The 19,161-nt window shown below is 38.9% G+C and overlaps 2 protein-coding genes across 2 annotated transcripts; both read right to left on the bottom strand.

The window, feature by feature from the left end:
- Positions 1 to 484: 484 nt before the first annotated feature.
- Positions 485 to 3,397, bottom strand: LOC112764725 (dolichyl-diphosphooligosaccharide--protein glycosyltransferase subunit DAD1). The gene is made up of 5 exons (XM_025810486.3): positions 2,214 to 3,397; positions 2,075 to 2,122; positions 1,302 to 1,389; positions 1,067 to 1,110; positions 485 to 812 (listed from the first exon to the last, which is right to left on the bottom strand). Exons 1-5 carry the CDS (start codon positions 2,295 to 2,297, stop codon positions 729 to 731), a joined length of 348 nt encoding a protein of 115 aa, XP_025666271.1. The 5' UTR covers positions 2,298 to 3,397; the 3' UTR covers positions 485 to 728.
- A 3,557-nt stretch (positions 3,398 to 6,954) lies between these two features.
- On the bottom strand, positions 6,955 to 8,310 carry LOC112764723 (uncharacterized). The gene is made up of 2 exons (XM_025810483.3): positions 8,152 to 8,310; positions 6,955 to 8,063 (listed from the first exon to the last, which is right to left on the bottom strand). Exon 2 carries the CDS (start codon positions 8,055 to 8,057, stop codon positions 7,218 to 7,220), a length of 840 nt encoding a protein of 279 aa, XP_025666268.1. The 5' UTR covers positions 8,058 to 8,063; positions 8,152 to 8,310; the 3' UTR covers positions 6,955 to 7,217.
- Between the last annotated feature and the right edge of the window lie 10,851 nt (positions 8,311 to 19,161).

Genomic DNA, 19,161 nt, shown 5'->3' with positions numbered 1-19,161 from the left:
TTACTTTAAAGAATCCAAGAAAAATATACAATTTTTAAATTTTTAATGAATTTGTTATATATATATATATTAAAAAATAAATAAACTTCTACTAATAATTATATTAACATGTGCTTTTTAAATACATTTTAACTAAACCCATAAAATAAACAATAGTTCCATGTTTAAATCGATCCAATGAGGTACTAGCCTACTGCAAAAAATCGATATTCTAAAACAATAAAAGGGGAAAAAAATTTAGATACTTAGTTATCTTTGAACAGATCAATGTTTCATATACCCTTATCTGTTCTGATCTTTTTGATCCCAAATCATTATCCATGATATTTTGTGTTGTCTTCTGCTGCTTGGGGACAGCTTTGACATGCATGAAATTTATAAATTTCTTCCAATGTGATTATGTGATCAAGATGGAGGCACTATTTCATACACAATTAGAGAGTGAGAGAGAGAGCAATTAAAAAATTAGATTACAGCTAGACTCTTTTTAAAGGTAGTACCAAGACTCATCTTTAGACATCAAAGTCAACACCATGAGTAATTCACCATTCAAAAATTAATGTAAAAGATCGCATAGTAAACATCTAGCATCTCTTTGTTCAAAACAAGGACTCATAATGTCACTGAATCTACAAATTATACTATAACAAAAACAAGGTCCAGGTATTCTACTTTTCATTTTAACCCTTCGGGGTTCAATTGGAGGCAAAACCCCACACAAATCCAATTTAACCAAGGAAGTTCATGATCACCAGATGGAGAACCAAATTACAGAGAACAAAATCTGCAAAGGCACGTTCAGGAGCAAGATCCTACAGTAGCACGCATAAGCAAAGTTTTGTAAGAATATGTCAAGTGAAGGAACTAAAACGCAGACAACAAACATATCACTTAATTTCATCATTTCTGTTATGCTTTGATCTGCCAAGTTTCAAACCTACATTATCATGCAAGGTGTTTAAAATAGTATGAATAAACGAAACCAGCATCTTGAAAGGGCAATTAGAAGTTTCAATCCAACTCATACACCTTAACAGATCAAAAAAGACATGAAAGGGATTTTTACCTTGAATTCCTTGTTCTCTTTATTCACTTGGATACGGAGACAAACTGGAAAAAAATAAAGGAGCATAACAATTATAAGAAACACAAGAATGAGCCAATCCATGTTTATGCATGTAGTAGGCTTCAAGGTCTCACAGTGTACTCAAAGCATATGTCTATGTGTGAGTGTGTGCATGCGTTGTATGTGAATATGCATAACTAGATAAACCAACTGTTTATATATCTTCTCCTCTTACCAGCCAGAACTGCAGTCCCTACACAAGAAAGTACTCCTGAAAGGAAGGAGTTAAATGGAAATGATCCCACCAAAGCCATGTAAACTACCTGTTCATGAGCAAAAAAATGAAACGCTCTTAAAATTTGAACTTGAAGATTGAAAATAACTTCCTCATCTCATTCATTTTTAAGGTATACACCAGTTACAAGGGATTATTGCACATCTATAGAGCTTAATGCATCCACATCATGTTAACAGAATCAATCCACAACAAACTATCCCAAAATGGGGAATGGTGTGAAAAGAGTGTGTAGAGACTAACTGACATGAGCAAAGCAAGAAGCAATCTGTTACATCAATCCAAAAAGGAGACAGACTAAGAGAAAGGAACTGAAAGCAAAATAAAGAACTCAAATCCCTGAAATACTTATTTCTCACTACTGTTTTTGTAGCTTCATTACATTACATACTCATAGGAAGTGAGGAGAAATGTAATCTAAACATTAGCAAGTATAATATTCAGCTGAGACAACTCTGACATTCCCCAACATACTCCAACAAATTAGCCTCACAGTTGTAATTTGTATAAATTTAAAATAAACATAACATTAATGTCACTGCCTAAAACATACACCAGGCTAAATCAATCAATATCCCCTAACGAATTGAAGATATCTAAACCATCTAAAATCCTAAAACTCATCATCAATGAGTAATGAAATTGTTCTAATATTCTCTATAGCGAAACCCTAAATCTGATGAAAAACAGCGACAGATCTAGAGTTGAATTACCTGGATGAGAGCGGTGAAAACAGCGTACATGACGTAGAGATCAATGATCTACAGAGAGTGACGAATCGGAGGTTAAGGAAATTTCAATTGTTTGTGAAAATTATTCGAAAGAGAGAGAATGAAAGAGAATGAGAGTCACCTTGAGATTTGTTGGAGTTGCGGAATACGCAGACCAAAGCGCACGGAAGAGGTCTTGTGCGTCCTTGCTGGTTGACCTCGCCATTTTCTCTTCTCTCTTCTTAGATCGCAATGCAAATCCTTGTCTTCCGATTCGGAATTGGAACAAGAATAGGAACGACACTCTGTATCTTCTTCACTGGGTTCTAACACTCTTTTCAGCGTTGAAATGAAAACTCAACTCCACTGCCACTCGGTTTTTAGTCTCTATAGTCGTCGTCTTCCCCAAAGGTATGAGGATAAATTTGTCTTTTCACTACATTGTTTTTTTGGATCCCCTTAAGAGTTTGCTTTACTGTTCGGCCCAATTAAGGCCCAATAAAAGATTACAATTGCTACACACCAGGCATAGGGTTACAGACCGGAGGAGGCATCAATGACCACCGGAGGAGAGCCACCTCCCGTACCCTCTGCAACGAGGCGTCAGTGAGAGCGGCGCCAGCGAACAAACCTGACTGAAAAGTGCAGTGGCAACTTCATTCATTCAGGGTCCAAGAAATGAAGGAGCGTGCGGAAGAAAGAGGAACATTACGGTGGACACGGAGAGTTCAAGTTATCCGCGCAAGGTTTGTCGAACAATGGCGTGCAAGGGATGGACCAGGCAGAGATCGAAGTAGCAGCAAGGAAGGGTACGAAGCTTGGGTGGAAGATGTAATGGAGTTCCCCGGCGTGAGTTGAGCATGGACCGGCGTTACGTCTTCAACGGAATCAATCCCTTCAACCTCTGAGGCGGAGCTTCTTGCCGAGGTGAAGCCAACAGAGAGACCGATTCGGACCTCATCAACCGTTTCGCTTCTTGATTCCAAACTCGAGAATCAATCGATAATGGGTTAAGCATGGTAAAGTCATGGTGGCCATGGAAGTGCTTCTCGGCGCCAAGATTCAACATCCGTGAGAGAGAAGATCAGTTTGGGGTTGTGGGTTCGGGTACGGTAATTTGGACTTATCCCAAGACCATAAAAAGGTTTAGGGTTGGTGCGAGAAACCCGTTTGGGCGACGGCGGTGAAGCGGCCTATGACGGAGAAGCGAGCGAAGCGGGAGACGGTGGTGTAGCGGGGGACAGCGGCATGTTTGCAGCGGATGAAGGTCTGCCTGGAGGATTGGAGAGACGCACATACGCAGACTAGAGAGGGAAGATGAAGTTTGAAAGGCGGGTCGGGTTCCGGGTTGGAGCTCACATTTCCAGGATGCTGGCCTGGATCTGACCAAAAAAAGTAAAAGGGTTGCGGCGGTAAAAAGTTCTAAGTATTTTGTTGTGTGTTTAGTAAATTAAAAAAATTATTTAATAAATTAAAAAATTATAAATTAATTTGAGTTGGTAATAAGTAATGAGTATTTAAATTTTACCTTATATAATATGTGTGTAATAATTTATTAACTAGTATTAAATCTTTAAATAAAATTTAGTTCTGGTGAACAATAAAAAAATTAAAAAATTATATATTTATATTTTTGCTTGTCATTTTTAAAAGATTAGTATTTTTAAAAGCATTTGAGGTGAAATTTTTAAAATTATCTTATACTTATTAAAATTTAAAAATTTAATATGACATCATACATTAATAAATTTTTAATTTTAGTTTTTATATTTATATTTATTATAATATTTTTAAATTTTAAAAATTATTTTATCTAACATCATTATTATTAAATTTTGTTCCCTGCCCTACAACTGCCTCTTCTCTCTATCTCTATATCCTCTATTGCATTTGGTTGAACAACCTGTTATAGTGGAGAAAGGTGGGTGCTTGTGACTTTCACAACTACAAAGAATTTTGAACGCAGGTTTTGAGATCGTGTTAACTATGGGATAAGTAAAAAATGTTGTGTTTGTTGTGCAGTGTTAGTTTTAGGGTAATTTTGTTTGTTTTCCATGATATTTTTCAGTCTAATAAATTAAAAATTAATTCAATATACATTGAAGCTTTATTTTTTTTTGGACATAGTTCTAGGGGTGTTTGCAATGTAGTTTGGTTTGATTTTTGAGAGAAATGTCATCCGATCCGATCGTCTAATTAAACTACGCTTCGGTTTGGTTTGGTTTGGTTTGTTCGATTTTTTCAATCGATTAAAAAAAAATACTACCATACTATTTTACAAAATCTTATACATTGAAATCAACAAATACAAATACACTATTGAAATCGGCAATCTGGTGTCACCCATATTCTCACTTGAACTAACATCAAACTGCATGAACAAATACATTAAACAACAAAATCAATTTACAAGCAATTTACAAATCAAGATCCTGTTTACAAAATCAAACAATTTACAAGTCAGTAAGGCAACAACAATAAAATAAACAAGTCAACAACCAACAACAATCCATCAATGATTATTGATTTATTGAACATAAATTAGTTAAATTACTTAATTACATACCTGATTCGGAGGCTCGGGCTCCATATCTCAGTTGAATCAGCGGAAAGAAGGCTGCTAGCTGGTGTTGTGCTGGGTGGCTCGGTGGGAACTGGGGTCGGTGGCTCGACGCTGCTGGGAAGACCGTTCCTGGTTTCAACAATATCCAGTTTCTCATGACATATACTAAATCATTAGATTCAATGACGGAAGTAATCTAATACTTCAAACATGCTTCTATTTTTTCATTATTCAAATTTATCTTTTTACCATATTGAGATCAATAAATCGAACAATGAATCAATAACCAGCAGCAATACCAAGTCAGCAATAAATCAATAAATAGCAAAAATGAATCAATAAATAGCAATTGGTAAGCAATGAATCAACAAACAGCAAGTCAGCAACAATGAATCAGCAAGTTAGAAATTAGTCAAATTACATACCTGACTCGGTGGCTCGAGCTTCATATCTGACTTGAATCGGTGGCTGGGTGGGAGACTGGGAGGTGTTGTGTTGTGGGTGGCGAGGGTGGTGCTGGATCTGGCAAGGGTTTCGTGGTGCTCTGTCCGCGAAGTGGTTCGGCGACGTTGGGAGGAAGGCTTCACTGCGAGGTGGTGGGAGAAACGGTCTCTCGCCGGCGTTGGGAGATGCTGCAACAACGTGGGTTCGCCGCCGTGAGAGGAGAGCGTGACTGCAGAGAACGTGGGTGGCTGGGCGCCATGAGAGGAGAGCGCGACTACAGAGAGAACGTGGGTGGCTGAGCGCACCGATAAAGACTGCAGAGAGCACGACTGTGAGAGGAGAGCGCTAAGTTTGGAACTTTCGATTGGGGGTGGGAGGCGTGACATTAGGACTAGGTGACAGGGGTCGCGCTAAATGGAAATGGGGGGGGGGGGTCAGGAGTGGGTGGGGTTGGTTTAGGGTTTTTTATCCCACCGATTTGGTTTGGTTCGGTTGGAGTTTTCATAGTTAGAACCGAAAATCGAACCAAAAAATTGCAAAACATTTTTTTTTCAATTTTTTTGGTTTATTCGATTTTCGATTTTTTTATTCGATTGATCGGTTTAATTCGGTCTGGATTAATTTTAAACACCCTTAGGACATATACACTTACACACACTAAATTGAAGCTTCATTTAAGATATTTGTACCTAACTAATTGTCTTTTCTAAAGTAGATTAGAGAAGAGTGTTAACCCACAAAAATATTGATGCCCTAATTCAAGACCACAGAAAATATTTTCTACGAACCCCAAAAATCTTACCATGACAACAACCCTGTATCTGTACGTTCCCATGTCCATCCACCTTGGTTGCATGCACTATTGATCAGAAAAACAAAAAAATAGGTTTGTGTATCATTTGTTTTTCACAAAAATAATATAGAAACAAAAAATAATTAGAGTGAACTACCAACTAGGTTCTTGTCTATTTCGCAGAATAACAAAGCAACTCCTGATGAATAAAGCAATCCACTTCAGTCCCTGTGGGTGAATCTCCGGTAACTACAAACAGAAAATGTTAAGCTGTCACAGTGAGCGTGTGTTGGCTTGCTAATGTGGATGAATGCTGCAGACGTGGACATCTCAAATGGTTAGGGGTTAATTGCCCCCATCCACCTCAAATGGCCAGGGAGTTAATTGTCCCCATCTACCTCAACCAAAACGACATCCCTCTTCCATCTTCGCATGGTTAGGAGGCCCATTCCGGTATAGCAGTTGAGCGAAGATGGAAGAGGGATGTCGTTTTGGTTGAGGTGGATGGAGACAATTAACTCCCTATTTGAGGTGTCCACGTGTACAACATTCATCCACATAAGCAAGCCAACACACACTCACCGTGACAGCTTAACGTTTTCCGTTCGTAGTTACCGGAGATTCATCATAGGGACCGCCTTGTGTCACGGAAGTATGGGACAGAGACCGAAGTGGATTGCTTTATTCATCAGGGATTACTTTGTCATTTTGCGAAATAAACATGGGTCGAGTTGGTAGTTCACTCAAACAATTAGGCCACATAATTTAAATTTACCTTATTTAATTACAAGATACATTAAATAAAATTTAAAAAAAATAATTTTTTGATTAATATTTGTTTGTTACAAAATATATACATGTACCAAATCAACATCCGTGAAGACTATAACACTGCAATCTTTTCCTTCATAGGCAAAATTGATCCACAAACTACCTCCAATGCATTCACTAAGATAAAGCCCGAAGAAAAGAAAAATGATAGGGGGTGAGGAATAGCAAGTATTAAGGCCGACGTAATAATGTTAATGTTTGGGGTGAATAAATTAAACCCCACATGTGCATCTTCGTTAGTGATCACAATACTTTACTTAAAAAAAAACTATCTTAATACGATAGATACTTGTAAAAAATTAAAAGTCTGAGTTAACAATGAGCTATCCGTAATGGAGTGATTCAAAATCTACCATTACATTCACTAATATCATCATCCTAACTAAACAAATCAAACACTAGGCGTCTAGGCAACAGTTATTGAAAGGGATGAGCAAGAAAGTAAAATACAAATGTATACATGAAAACAACGAAAAGAAGAAAAGATATACATTATTAATATGTTTGTCTATTAATTAAAAATTTTTACTAGGTGGATCAGGCTCAAAGAGTGGTTGAGTCTTTTGTAAGCTTTGAATGTATCTCCTAACCTCTTCTGCTATCATGGGCCGCATCATCTTCATCAACCATGCATGCTCGCCGTACCGATTGACTTCCTCCTCCTTCCGCCACACTCCCTCTGCGCCCAAAGGCTTCTCTCCGGGCGGGAGCAAACTCAGTGTCGTCACGCCGCCTTCTTCTTCTTCTTCAGCGTTGCGCTTTTGGCGAACCTCCTCCTCCGCGTGACTGTTGACGGCAACTGCCGCCAAACACGGCTTCTTGTTGACATTCTGTGGCAACTCTAACTGCTCGCCCTTGCGCTTTTGGCAAACAAATGTTGGACTGAAATCTGATGACGACGACGTGGCGGCAGAAGAGAATCCGGATAATCCTCCGCTGGCGGAGGCGTCGGTTGCTGCCGCGGAGGGGAATCCGGCGCCGGGAAAGGCGACGGTGACACCTTTACGGCGGCGGAGGGTGGAGTTCCAGTGGTTCTTGATAGCGTTGTCGGTGCGGCCAGGAAGGAGTCTGGAGATGGTGGCCCACTTGTTGCCGTGTACGGCGTGAGCCTTAAGGATGATTTCGTCCTCCGCAGGGGTGAACGGTCGGTGCTGAACGTCGGGGCTGAGCTGGTTGCACCACCGCAGTCGGCATGACTTTCCCGATCGGCCCGGTATCCCGTTGCTTATGACGGACCAGTTCCGTGCTCCGTGCTGCGCCACCAGCTTCAGAAGCGTTGCATCCTCTTGGGGAGTCCATGACCCCTTGATTCGATCTGCTTCTTCGTCAAATTTGTTGTTGTCTTCGATCATCATCGCAACCTGTTCGATGAAATTCCAGAATAAGATTAGTATGGTATATATCTGTTAATAGCAAAGATAATTGGTAGAGTTGGAGTTGGCATTGAACCTTGAACAGCGCTTTTGTTTTGGATTATTTAGTTTCTTGTTTCATGGGGCATGGGAGTTTTAAAACATGTTAGTTATTTTTGGAAGAGGAATGGGTTTTAGATGGTTAGGGAGATTCATAATAATGGGAGAGGACGTTATAACTGCCGCACTCTTTTCTAACTGACTCAAATAACGCCATTTCCTATAAACTAGAAACTCTAACAAGCTTCGGAGATATACATACGTCATGTTAATTAAATTACTTAATTAATTTTAATTAGTTGGGATGAATAACATTTTCCAAGAGTGTGGCAGTTAGGATGGACTATTCTTCACTTTCTATATACATTATATTAATTTACTTTGACTATGTAATTCCTATTTTGTTTGGTGCATAAATGGGATTTAATTGTTGTATTTATTCCTTCTGTGACCATAATCTTGATGTGTGTGGCCAAGGAAGGAGGCTAACTAACTCATGGGTAGGTCAAAGTGGAACATGAAGGTGGGAACGGTCATCGGTTATTAAAGTGCAGGAATATATGGTTATGACTTAGGGGATTGATGTGTTTCTAAGGAAGAGGTAAAACAGATGGATGTAGTAAGTAGTAACTGCATGATTGTTGTTGCAGTTAGAGATGCATAACAATAACAGTACAGAGTACATACTGGGGATAAGAAGATATTTTAAACTTCAAAATTAAGTTATTTTTCAGTTATTCTCTTATTTCCAATTTTATCCTCCATATATTTAATTATTTTGATAACTGATCATGTCAAAAAGTAAAATTTGGTTAGAGCAAATCACAAAAAGTCATGAAATTATCCAATCATTAACAAAAGTATCTAATTAAACTCTAAATAAAATTATCTTTTATATTTGTTAATAACAAAAATATATTTAAAATATTTTAAATTATAACAGAAAATAATTTTGTTAGAAGTGACAGTTTTTCTATTGATAAAAAATTGTACAACAAATTTCAATTAGTATAAGATTACCAAATTTTAAAAATAAAATATTTTATTTTTTAATTATATTTGTAAAATATTTAATTGAAATCCTATGATTGTCACGTTAAGTTAAAAATATTATTATATTATTTAATTTATTTTTAATGAATATATATTTTATACTAATGATTTATATTAGTGAATTACCTGAAAATAAATCACGGGATCCACAGTTTCTCTATTGATTCTTCATGCTGGTTGGCTTCACGATTCTGATCGGTAAATGGTAAGGGTAATATGCAAAAACACTGCGACACTAAGTTAAAATTGATCTGAGAGATAGAATTTTAAGGATGTGTTTTTTTTTTTGTGACTTAAGGATGTGTTACCTGAAGAAGCATGTGACTCTCCTTTATATAAGTTCAATCAAGTTATTTTATCTTCTAGTTGGTTCGGAGGTAATTAATATTTAAATTTAAATATCGGTTGATGACATGCCGACTTGTCAAGTACCAGGACGTTTGGGCCTGATGAACCAGCTGGACTTTGTGTTGAAATAAATTATTTTATTAGTTCAGATTATTGATGTTAAGTCATCAAAAATATATCATATTGCAAAAGCATATTTTTATTAGTAGTAATTAGAAATTAGTCGGAAGAATTATCTCAATTTAGGTGGCTGAATTGCAACTCTTTTGATGGAAAAAGAACAACAAAGACGAATTTGGTATATTGAGATCGAAATTCTGAAAGTCTATTTATATTTAAGCATGGTACTCATTAAATCCTAAACCCCAAATAAAATAGTATCTAAAGTTCAAAACATAATATATCTAAAATTTAAAAGATAATTATCTAAGGAACAAATTTTATTCTCATTTAATTTTAAATCAAAAGTAATAATGACTTATTCATTTTAGCATTTATAACAATAAATAAGATCACCATTATATAAGTCATTTTTTTGTGACTCATTATATAAGTCATTTAATTTAAAATAACATAATTTATAATTATAATTAATATATGTATTACTCACAAACAAATTAAAAAATTAAATTAATTTTCTAACACTTTGGGTCAAATTCTCTTGCCCTCTTGGGTTCGAAATTCGGATTCATAAGTCATAACTTATTTTCATAATTAATTTTAATGTAGATCTAATATAGTTGTATAGAAATTTCATAATGGAATGAGAAAGAGATTCTGAAAGTGGAATTAGAAATATTTTAAGTTTAACTAACTCAAAGGAAGGAAGATTTTTTTCCGTGGTCTTCTTTTTCAGTGAACTCATTTACTTTGTAGCTAGAGAGAAGGTTAGTTATATGAAGATGAGAGCAGGGAAATTTGGTTTTGTAATATTGTAACGTGTATGAGTGGGTGGGTGGCTAGGTTGCATAGTAAAAATCTAAAAATGTGTTTGGATAACTATAAAACTTTAAATGTTAAATTTCATTTCTTATTATTTATGTTTTTCATTTTTTGTTTATTTTTAAGTGATAGATTTCTTCAATATTTATTTTTGCTCGTGGCTTTTATTTTTTTCCACTCCCCAACGTTACTTAGAACGAAAATTGAGTAGAAAGAAGGTTGAGGTATATATATCCACATCATAATTGCATGGCAAATTTGGGGTCATGTTCAATGGTTTACTAGCTAGTAAGGTGGAGTTGAAGTTGTTTTAATTTATATTATTTGGTCAGGACTTGAGGTATCTAAGTATCTTTGTATTCTTTAAATATTAAACTATTCTTTCATTTTATTTTATTGATAACAATAAAAAAGTTTTATGACCCACAAATTTAATTTAATAGAATATAAAAATTCAATTCAATATTAATTTTGGTTATATTTGTTCTAACAAAAACAACTATCATTCATAGAATAGTTATTATGGCCTATTTACACCTTTTTTTGATAGTTTCATCTGTATCTTCTTCTGAAAGTTTTATCTGTATCTGTTTTAGTAGTTTCATCTGTATTTTTATTGAGCTTCACGCGCTTTTTTTTATTGCGCTCTACGCTCTTATTTGTTCTTTCTTTTTTTGAAAGAATAAGAAAAGAATGCAAATTTTTATTAATTGTTAATTGATTGAATTGTCTTGTAGAATGTAGATTATGAAGGTAAAACTAAATATATATAGAATATTGGCCTATGAAAAATAAAAACAAATAAAGATAAGATAAAGATAAAAATAAGATAAGATAATAAAGACTAAAATTATAATTGAATTTATGTATTTTGTTGAGTTGAATTTATGAGTTATGAGATTTCTTTATTGTTGTTATAGGTTAAGGTAGAAGAGTAGTTTAATATTAAATGCGAAAGTATAATATATTTTGGTGTTGAGGTTATCTAACATATAGGTATCCATCATATCAAATCAGCTAACCATGCTGTTCAAACCCGTCGTCTTAAATTTATGATAAATAACGAGTCTTGCTTCGACCGGCACTGGCTAATTAACATGCTGTTAATGTTTTGTACCATGAAAAAGATGGGTACAACGGTTGCGTAATATATGAATAATTAAAAAAAAAGGGAAATAACACAATAAGCTATTAATATAGTATATTTGAAATCCAAAATTTCTCATCGTCATCATTAAAAAAAACACAAAAAATTAAACACCTTTTAGTATACACAAATTTATTTAGGTTTTGGAAATATTAATTTTAAAGAAGAAATTAAGATTAGAATTATTTAATTTTCGTGTAAAGCATAAATTTAAAACTCTAAAAAAATTAATAAAAATTCTAACTTATTTTTTTAATCTCTAAATAAAAAAATTTTGAAATTTTTATTTTTTAATATTTTAAAAAAATTATGTATTTAAATTTTTATTCATTTTTTTTTTTGTGACTAAATTTTTTTTTTTTTATTCATTTAACTATTAGCGGGATAGTTAGAAAGATAAATTAGATTTTCAAATTATTGCTCTTTCTATGTAAACTATATAAGAGAGTACGTCGTTCTTAATTTTGGGGAAATCATTTGTTATTATCTATTGTAGATGTGTATTTTGGATTAACTAATATTCAGATTCGATATCCAAAAGAGCGTATAGTCTATTCCTAGAACAATTGCGTATATAAATTAAAAAAATTATTAACACAAAAGTCAATGTTAAAGTAAGGTTATTTTATGAAGAAAAACATTATATACTGAATATTTTTGGGATAAATGGTTAAATTCATTCTTGAAAAATTACTCTTTATCTAAATTAATTTTTAATATTTTTTTAATCAAATTCATTTGTTAAAAATTTTAAATTAGTCGTATTAGTCATTTTATCATTTTCTTTGTTGATGATGACAAAATTTGTTAATTTAACATGGCATCTTAAGTGATACTATAACTTACACAAAAATCTTAATTGACTATTTGAATGATAAGTTTAGGGCAATTTACGCAACTAAATTGTTTGATCCTCAATATTACGCAAATACATTGTTTCAGTTTTTAATACGCAAATGCATTGTTTCTATATTTTATGTAAACCGCTACTGCCAGTAGCGGTTTACGTGTGAGTGTATGTGTGTGTAAACCGCTACTGGCAGTAGCAGTTTACGTGTAAGTGAGTGTGTGTAAACCGCAGCAGCGGTTTACGTGAGTGTGTGCGTGTGTGTAAACCGCTACTGGCAGTAGCGGTTTACGTGTGTGTGTGCGTGTGTGTAAACCGCTACTGCCAGTAGCGGTTTACGTGTGATGGTTTGCCTATATAAACCGTGGTTGCACCCGCGGATTATGTGTTTAGAAGGTTTGAGGAGTTTTCTAGAGAGAGGAAATTGTAGAGAGAAGTCAGAGCAAGTTGTGAGCGGGTCCGAGGTTCCTCAGCGGCGACTTCTGGCGAGTTATCATGGCAGGCAGGAACCTGTACCGACTGAACGGCGTTGCGCATATTGCCGGTTCTATTGGTGACGAGGTTAGTTAATATTTATTTTTTTTGTAGTCTTTGCATATCTTAGTTAGAAAAACGGTGGGTTAGGTAGAGGAATTAGAATTTATAGATTAGTCGTTGTATCCTGAATTTAGGGTTCGCATGCTAGGATGTTAGTTCACTAATCTTGGTTTAGTGTTTTTAGTTTTTCTTGGTTAGTTATAGATATGCCTAGTTACCTGAAATTTAATTCCATTCAATGAATGTTATGCCCGCTAATTAATGTTGGTTTAGTTTAGGGAACGGGATAGTTGACATTAGTGAATTATTATAGTTTGTTTAGGATATTTGTATGATATGAAGTTTTAAATTTAAATTCTTTACAATATTTTAAAATTTCTGGATCTTAATAAGTAAATTATTTGTGTTGTCATTTTCCCTATCGTGAGTAGGAAATTTTTTTTAAATATTATATAGGAGAATTTGCTGATGTTTTAAGGTATTCGTATTCGGTTAGATATGGAAATCTGTTTAAGGATAGGAGAATTTAATTGGACTCTGTTTTCGTTTGTTGTTCTGTGCAGCCCAATAGGTGTATATACAGTGTGAGGCGGCAACAGAATATGCCCATGCATGAAAGGATCATCCCGTATTTAGAGCGGGCTGGATTGTACCATTTGGCTAGGCTAAATAGCCAATGGTTCTGGTTGGATGAGCCACTCGTTAGTGCGTTCGTTGAGAGGTGGCGTCCTGAGACGCATACGTTCCACATGCCTTTCGGAGAATGCACAGTGACATTGCAGGATGTGGCATTTCAGCTAGGGCTTCCTGTGGATGGGGAGGCTGTGAGTGGTTGCCTTGGTGAGTTTGAGACATACATGGAGGGTGGCCGACCAGCTTGGGAGTGGTTTGAGGACCTATTCGGTGAGCGGCCCCCACCGAATAAGGTCAAGCAGATGACAGTACACTTTACATGGTTCCACGAGAGGTTTAGGGTGCTACCACCAGATGCGAGCGAGGAGACTGTCCGCATATACGCACGGGCCTACATCATGATGCTGTTATCGACTCAGTTATTTGGGGACAAGAGTGCGAACCGGGTTCATATACGATGGTTGCCATTTGTGGCAAACCTTGATGGCATGGGGAGGTATAGCTGGGGTTCGGCCGCTTTGGCGTGGCTGTACCGATGTATGTGTCAGGTAGCAAACAGAAATGTGACTAATCTTGCGGGCCCGCTCCAGTTACTTCAGAGTTGGATATTCTGGCGGTTTCCGTCTCTTAGGCTGGCCGGGTTTGAGGTTTTCTCTTTCCCGCTGGCATCAAGGTTTGGGTTATGCTTTTTTAAGTTTAACAAATTTATTGGGCATATTTTAAATTTGGTGTCTCATATCACTTAAATTTAGGTGGTCTGCCTACTTACCTCCTAATGATGGAAAGGAGCAGAGGGTCATTAGGTATCGGCTTGCATTGGATCGACTGACCGCTCGTGATGTAAGTTTTATAGCAGCAAGAGTTTTACTTTTTGTTTGATCTCTATTCGTGACTAGATATATACTTGTTATTGTAGTCCTTGATGAGTTCTTAAATTTCAGATTGTGTGGGAGCCCTACTCCGTGCTTGATGTACTTGCCGTGGTCCATCCAGAGATACTTACAGAGGAGCACAGTCGCATGTGGCGAGCCGTGACTGCCTTGATATACTTTGCGGTCATCGAGTGGCATCAGGTTGACAGGGTTGTTCCACAGCTGGGCGGAGTACAACATACCCCCGAGGATGCTTTGAACGTAGACTGGCTGCATGCTAAGGACGGTAGGGGTGGCGATAGGTGGTTTCCCCACTACTATCAGAAATGGCATGAGCATTGGGAGAACCGACTTGATGCCGTCATTTCCATTGAGCGAGTGGCAGATCCTGGCCCATCTGCAGATTACCTAGATTGGTGGTACCGAGAGGCTCAGCGATTCCTTAGCCCTGGGGCTGCATTTGCCGATCCTAGAGGCACCCAGATACCTCCGGAGGCATATCAGAGAGGATCCTCCCAGGTTCCACGCAGATCACAGCTACCTGATATGCCGGACAACCATCGTGTTGAGAGACGCCGTCGTGTTGGGACTAGGGACACCGGTCGAGAGTGGAGGTGGTTACATGATGCGATGCAGGAGGATGACGCAGGCGGAGATGCTAGAGCTGAGGTCGATCACCGTGTTCGTCGGTCTAATGCCAGACGTGGGAGAACTCCGGATGATACACAGCACGCAGGCGGAGTGAGTGGGACCGCAGCGACTGAGGCTGGAGGGGATACATTCACTAGCAGAGCTTATTCTCAGATGCCGGAGTTCACACCGACCATGACTATGGATTTAGATGATCAGCTGGTCAGTCCACGGTTTTATGCAGACTTTGCTGAGTTGATTGGGAATGATGCTGGCACGTCGAATGTGCAGTTTGGTGGCCAGTCTTACCAGCAGCAGATGCCGGATGTGCAGATGGAGACCGGAGCTTACCAGCCACATATGACGGAGATGCATTCCCAGCCACATGATTATCAAGGTCAGTATGGGGTAGATCTGAACGTGCCTGCAGGTAGTCCGTTGGATACTTGGTTCACTATGGGGGGCACCCCCCAGTCCGCCTACGGGTTAGACCCTCCACGTGATGATGTTGGACAGGAAGCAGCCCGACCGACTCGAGTCAGACGTCCGGCTCGATGTTGGACAGGATCTCATCTCCTTGGTGACTTTCATGATGTTGCGAGGGATGATCGCGATGGTTAGCACCATGTGTTGTTGTTTTTTACTTCTCGCTATGTAGTTTATTTTCTGATTTAGGACTTTTATGTTTTTTATATTTGTATGACTGTTATAATGGGTACTTGTTACTTTATGTTTTATGCCCGTTGGGCCTTATTTTTAGTCTTGTTGGAAGGACTTTTATATTGTTCAGTTTTTACTTTATGATTATGTTGAGACAGTCTATTCTTTATCGATCTGTTAGCTAAGATGGAAATTAAGCACAATATCTCTAGAAAAGTGAAACACAACTACCGATATTATCATTCACAAGAAAAAACAAAAAGACTAAAAACTCATAAATGATAAACGAAATAAGTAAAGATAAATCTACATCCCACTAGTTGAACCTCGCTGAGGGCAAACCCGTCGGGTATGACCGGGCTGCCTGTACAGACCACACCTCTTAGGTCGGCTGGTGTCGGCTTCGTCCATGTTGTTGCGGATGCGGGTGGACCGTGGTCGTCCTTCTCTAGCCCTTCTCATGCCCGGATCGGGTATAACCGTCGGCCCGTCATATGGTGGCCAAAGCCCCTCTGGAATACATGGTGAAAAGGACATCTCATACACCTTAAAGACCTCAGACATGGTGTACACCTCATCAACATAAGTTGCCCAATCTAGGCGTGACTGCGCACAGCATGCGAGGGCATGGCAGCAGGGGTAGTGCAGCGCCTGGAAGTATCCACAATCGCAGGTGCGATCCCTCAGAGAAACCCGATAGCTACCCAAAGAGAATTTCCCGGTGGGAGTCGTCTCAGCCACAGTATAGTCAAGCTGATGCCTATCAAACACTGTCACCGTGAAGCACCTTGATTCCTTCAGATTACGCTCAATGGCCTTAACTACTGCCTGTGAAAACCGGTGCCCGGACCCTAACTGTGCCTCTGCCGTCTGGCCACGGACAACAAACAACTCGGCCAGCCGGAGATATGTCGACTTAACCAAAGACGTCACCGGGAGGTTTCTTGTGCCCTTCAAGACAGAGTTCACACACTCAGAGATGTTGGTGGTCATGTGACCGTATCTTCTCCCACCATCCTTATGCTGTGTCCACCTCTCATAAGGCATTCTGTTTGCCCATTCGCACATAGCCGGGTTCTCCGTCCTCATTATATCAAACCAATAGTCAAATTCTGCTTCCGTCTTCGCATACGCGGCATTTACCAACCACCTCCGCGCATCCTGCCCCTTGAAAGTGAGGGCAAAATTTGCAGCAACATGCCGAATACAAAATGCCCGATAAGCATGCGGGGGTAGCCAACCACTATCGGGGCTCTCTAACGCAGCCTTGATGCCGTTGTGTCTGTCAGAGATCACGAGAATACCTTGCTGTGGAGTGACATGCCTTCTAAGGTTCGATAGAAAGTACGACCAAGAATCTGCGTTCTCTCCCTCCACGAGTGCAAACCCAACAGGCAAAATGTTTGAGTTACCATCCTGTGCGATCGCCAACAACAACGTCCCGCCATATTTGCCATACAGGTGTGTGCCGTCGATGCTTATCAGCGGCTTACAGTGGTGGAAAGCCTCAATACACGGAGGAAACGTCCAGAACATCCGATGAAAGAAAACTCTATCCTCGTCAACTTGGTCACCCACCCTAACCGGGGACGTCTTCAATAGAGCAATCGAACCTTCCATCGTGCATGTGACTCCAAGGATCCACCGAGGCAGATCTGCATATGACTCCTCCCAATCACCATATATTTGCGCTACTGCCTTCTGCTTCGCCAACCACACCTTCCGATAACTAGGCATGAATCCATAAGTCGCCTCCGTGGCCTCTTGCAACACCTTAATAGACACCGACGCATCAGCTCGAACCAATGGATAGATCCTCGCACAGATAACATGATAATCAAGCTGCTTGTGGTCGCTTGATATCGATGTGGCCATACACGTGTGCGGACCGTTGTACCTCCTAACCTCCCATGTGCCCTTCCTTTTCCGCATGACTATCCGAATCAACCACGTGCACCCGTTACCAAACTCCTTGCATCTCCCTTGGTATTTCAGGTTGTCGGACTCCATAACCTTGTACTCAACTCCACGCCGAATACTGTAATCCTTCACACTCAACACGGCTTCCTCTTTACTCTGGAAGGATTGGCCAATCTGAAATTCAGACATATTTGTCCCATCATGCATCCCCTGCCCCTCGAATGTTGCATCAACATTCTGCTGTTGGCCGATGGCTTCCAAGTTCGAAGAAGAGAGGTGGGGAGGGTACTCCTGTGTTGCAGAACCGGAACATCCATGGGCTGAACGTCCGCCTCTTGGAATATCATCATCACTGTCCCCACCAATATCGACAGGCTCCTCATCCAAATCATCGTCAAACAGTGCGTTCTCAACCCGATCCGGTCCGGCATCGCATTCAAAATCAGGAACAACAGGACCAACATATGCATGAACAGCCCCAGCAAGTTCGGGCTCCGGATTCGGAACTGCCACTGCTACCACAGGCATCGATGTTGAGGCACCACCGGCTGGGATCGACTGAGGATTTGGGGCCGATGCCCCTGAGCTATCCACACCATCTTCCAACTTTGCAAACAGCTCAGTTACCCTCACCTCCGGAAAACTACGCCTGCAGTGAAACAAGACATGCAAGTCTTCATCCGACCCGATCACGAAGGTCTCATATCTCACACCAGTTGAGACAACATCAATGGGAATCTTGTAAAATAATTTTTTTACCCACTTCGTCCCACACACACCGAGCTTCCGTAATATGCTTTGCTTAATCTCCGCCAACGTATTCGAAGATCGAATAAAAACACTAAGCGGTTCTCTATCTGTGAATTTTACACCATGCCTTTTGCTCTTTTGAATTTTTCCAGAGCAGTGAACCAGAGCCACAAAACTATCCTCTCCCTCCATTTGTGAATAACACTCTACTTCTTCACATTTGGTCCCTCTCTGGTTTATATAGGCAGCCCCATTCACACACACACACGTAAACCGCTACTGGCAGTAGCGGTTTACACACACGCACACACACACGTAAACCGCTACTGCCAGTAGCGGTTTACACACACGCACACACACGTAAACCGCTACTGCCAGTAGCGGTTTACACACATGCACACACTCACGTAAACCGCTGCTGCCAGCAGCGGTTTACACACACTCACTTACACGTAAACCGCTACTGCCAGTAGCGGTTTACACACACACACACACTCACACGTAAACCGCTACTGGCAGTAGCGGTTTACATAAAATATAGAAACAATGCATTTGCGTATTAAAAACTGAAACAATTTATTTGCGTAATATTGGAGATCAAACAATTTAGATGCGTAAATTGCCCATAAGTTTATGAAATTAGATTAAATTTAAAACCTAATTGAGGGAACAACTTGAGGTATTGAAATTCCTCAATTTAAAGTTGAT

Source organism: Arachis hypogaea, chromosome 17 (assembly GCF_003086295.3).
Source record: "Arachis hypogaea cultivar Tifrunner chromosome 17, arahy.Tifrunner.gnm2.J5K5, whole genome shotgun sequence".
NCBI lineage: Eukaryota > Viridiplantae > Streptophyta > Magnoliopsida > Fabales > Fabaceae > Arachis > Arachis hypogaea.
The sequence above is the reverse complement of the archived record's forward strand: the minus strand, read 5'-3'. Positions and strand labels throughout refer to the sequence as shown.

Bases quoted from the DNA above. Each gene is read 5' to 3' on its own strand.
- LOC112764725 (XM_025810486.3), bottom strand. From the start codon at position 2,297: ATGGCGAGGTCAACCAGCAAGGACGCACAAGACCTCTTCCGTGCGCTT. The intron at 2,123-2,213 runs GTGACTCTCATT...CACTCTCTGTAG, and splicing joins CAACTCCAACAAATCTCAAG to ATCATTGATCTCTACGTCAT. The intron at 1,111-1,301 runs GTAAGAGGAGAA...ATTTTTTTCCAG, and splicing joins AGGGACTGCAGTTCTGGCTG to TTTGTCTCCGTATCCAAGTG.
- LOC112764723 (XM_025810483.3), bottom strand. From the start codon at position 8,057: ATGATGATCGAAGACAACAACAAATTTGACGAAGAAGCAGATCGAATC.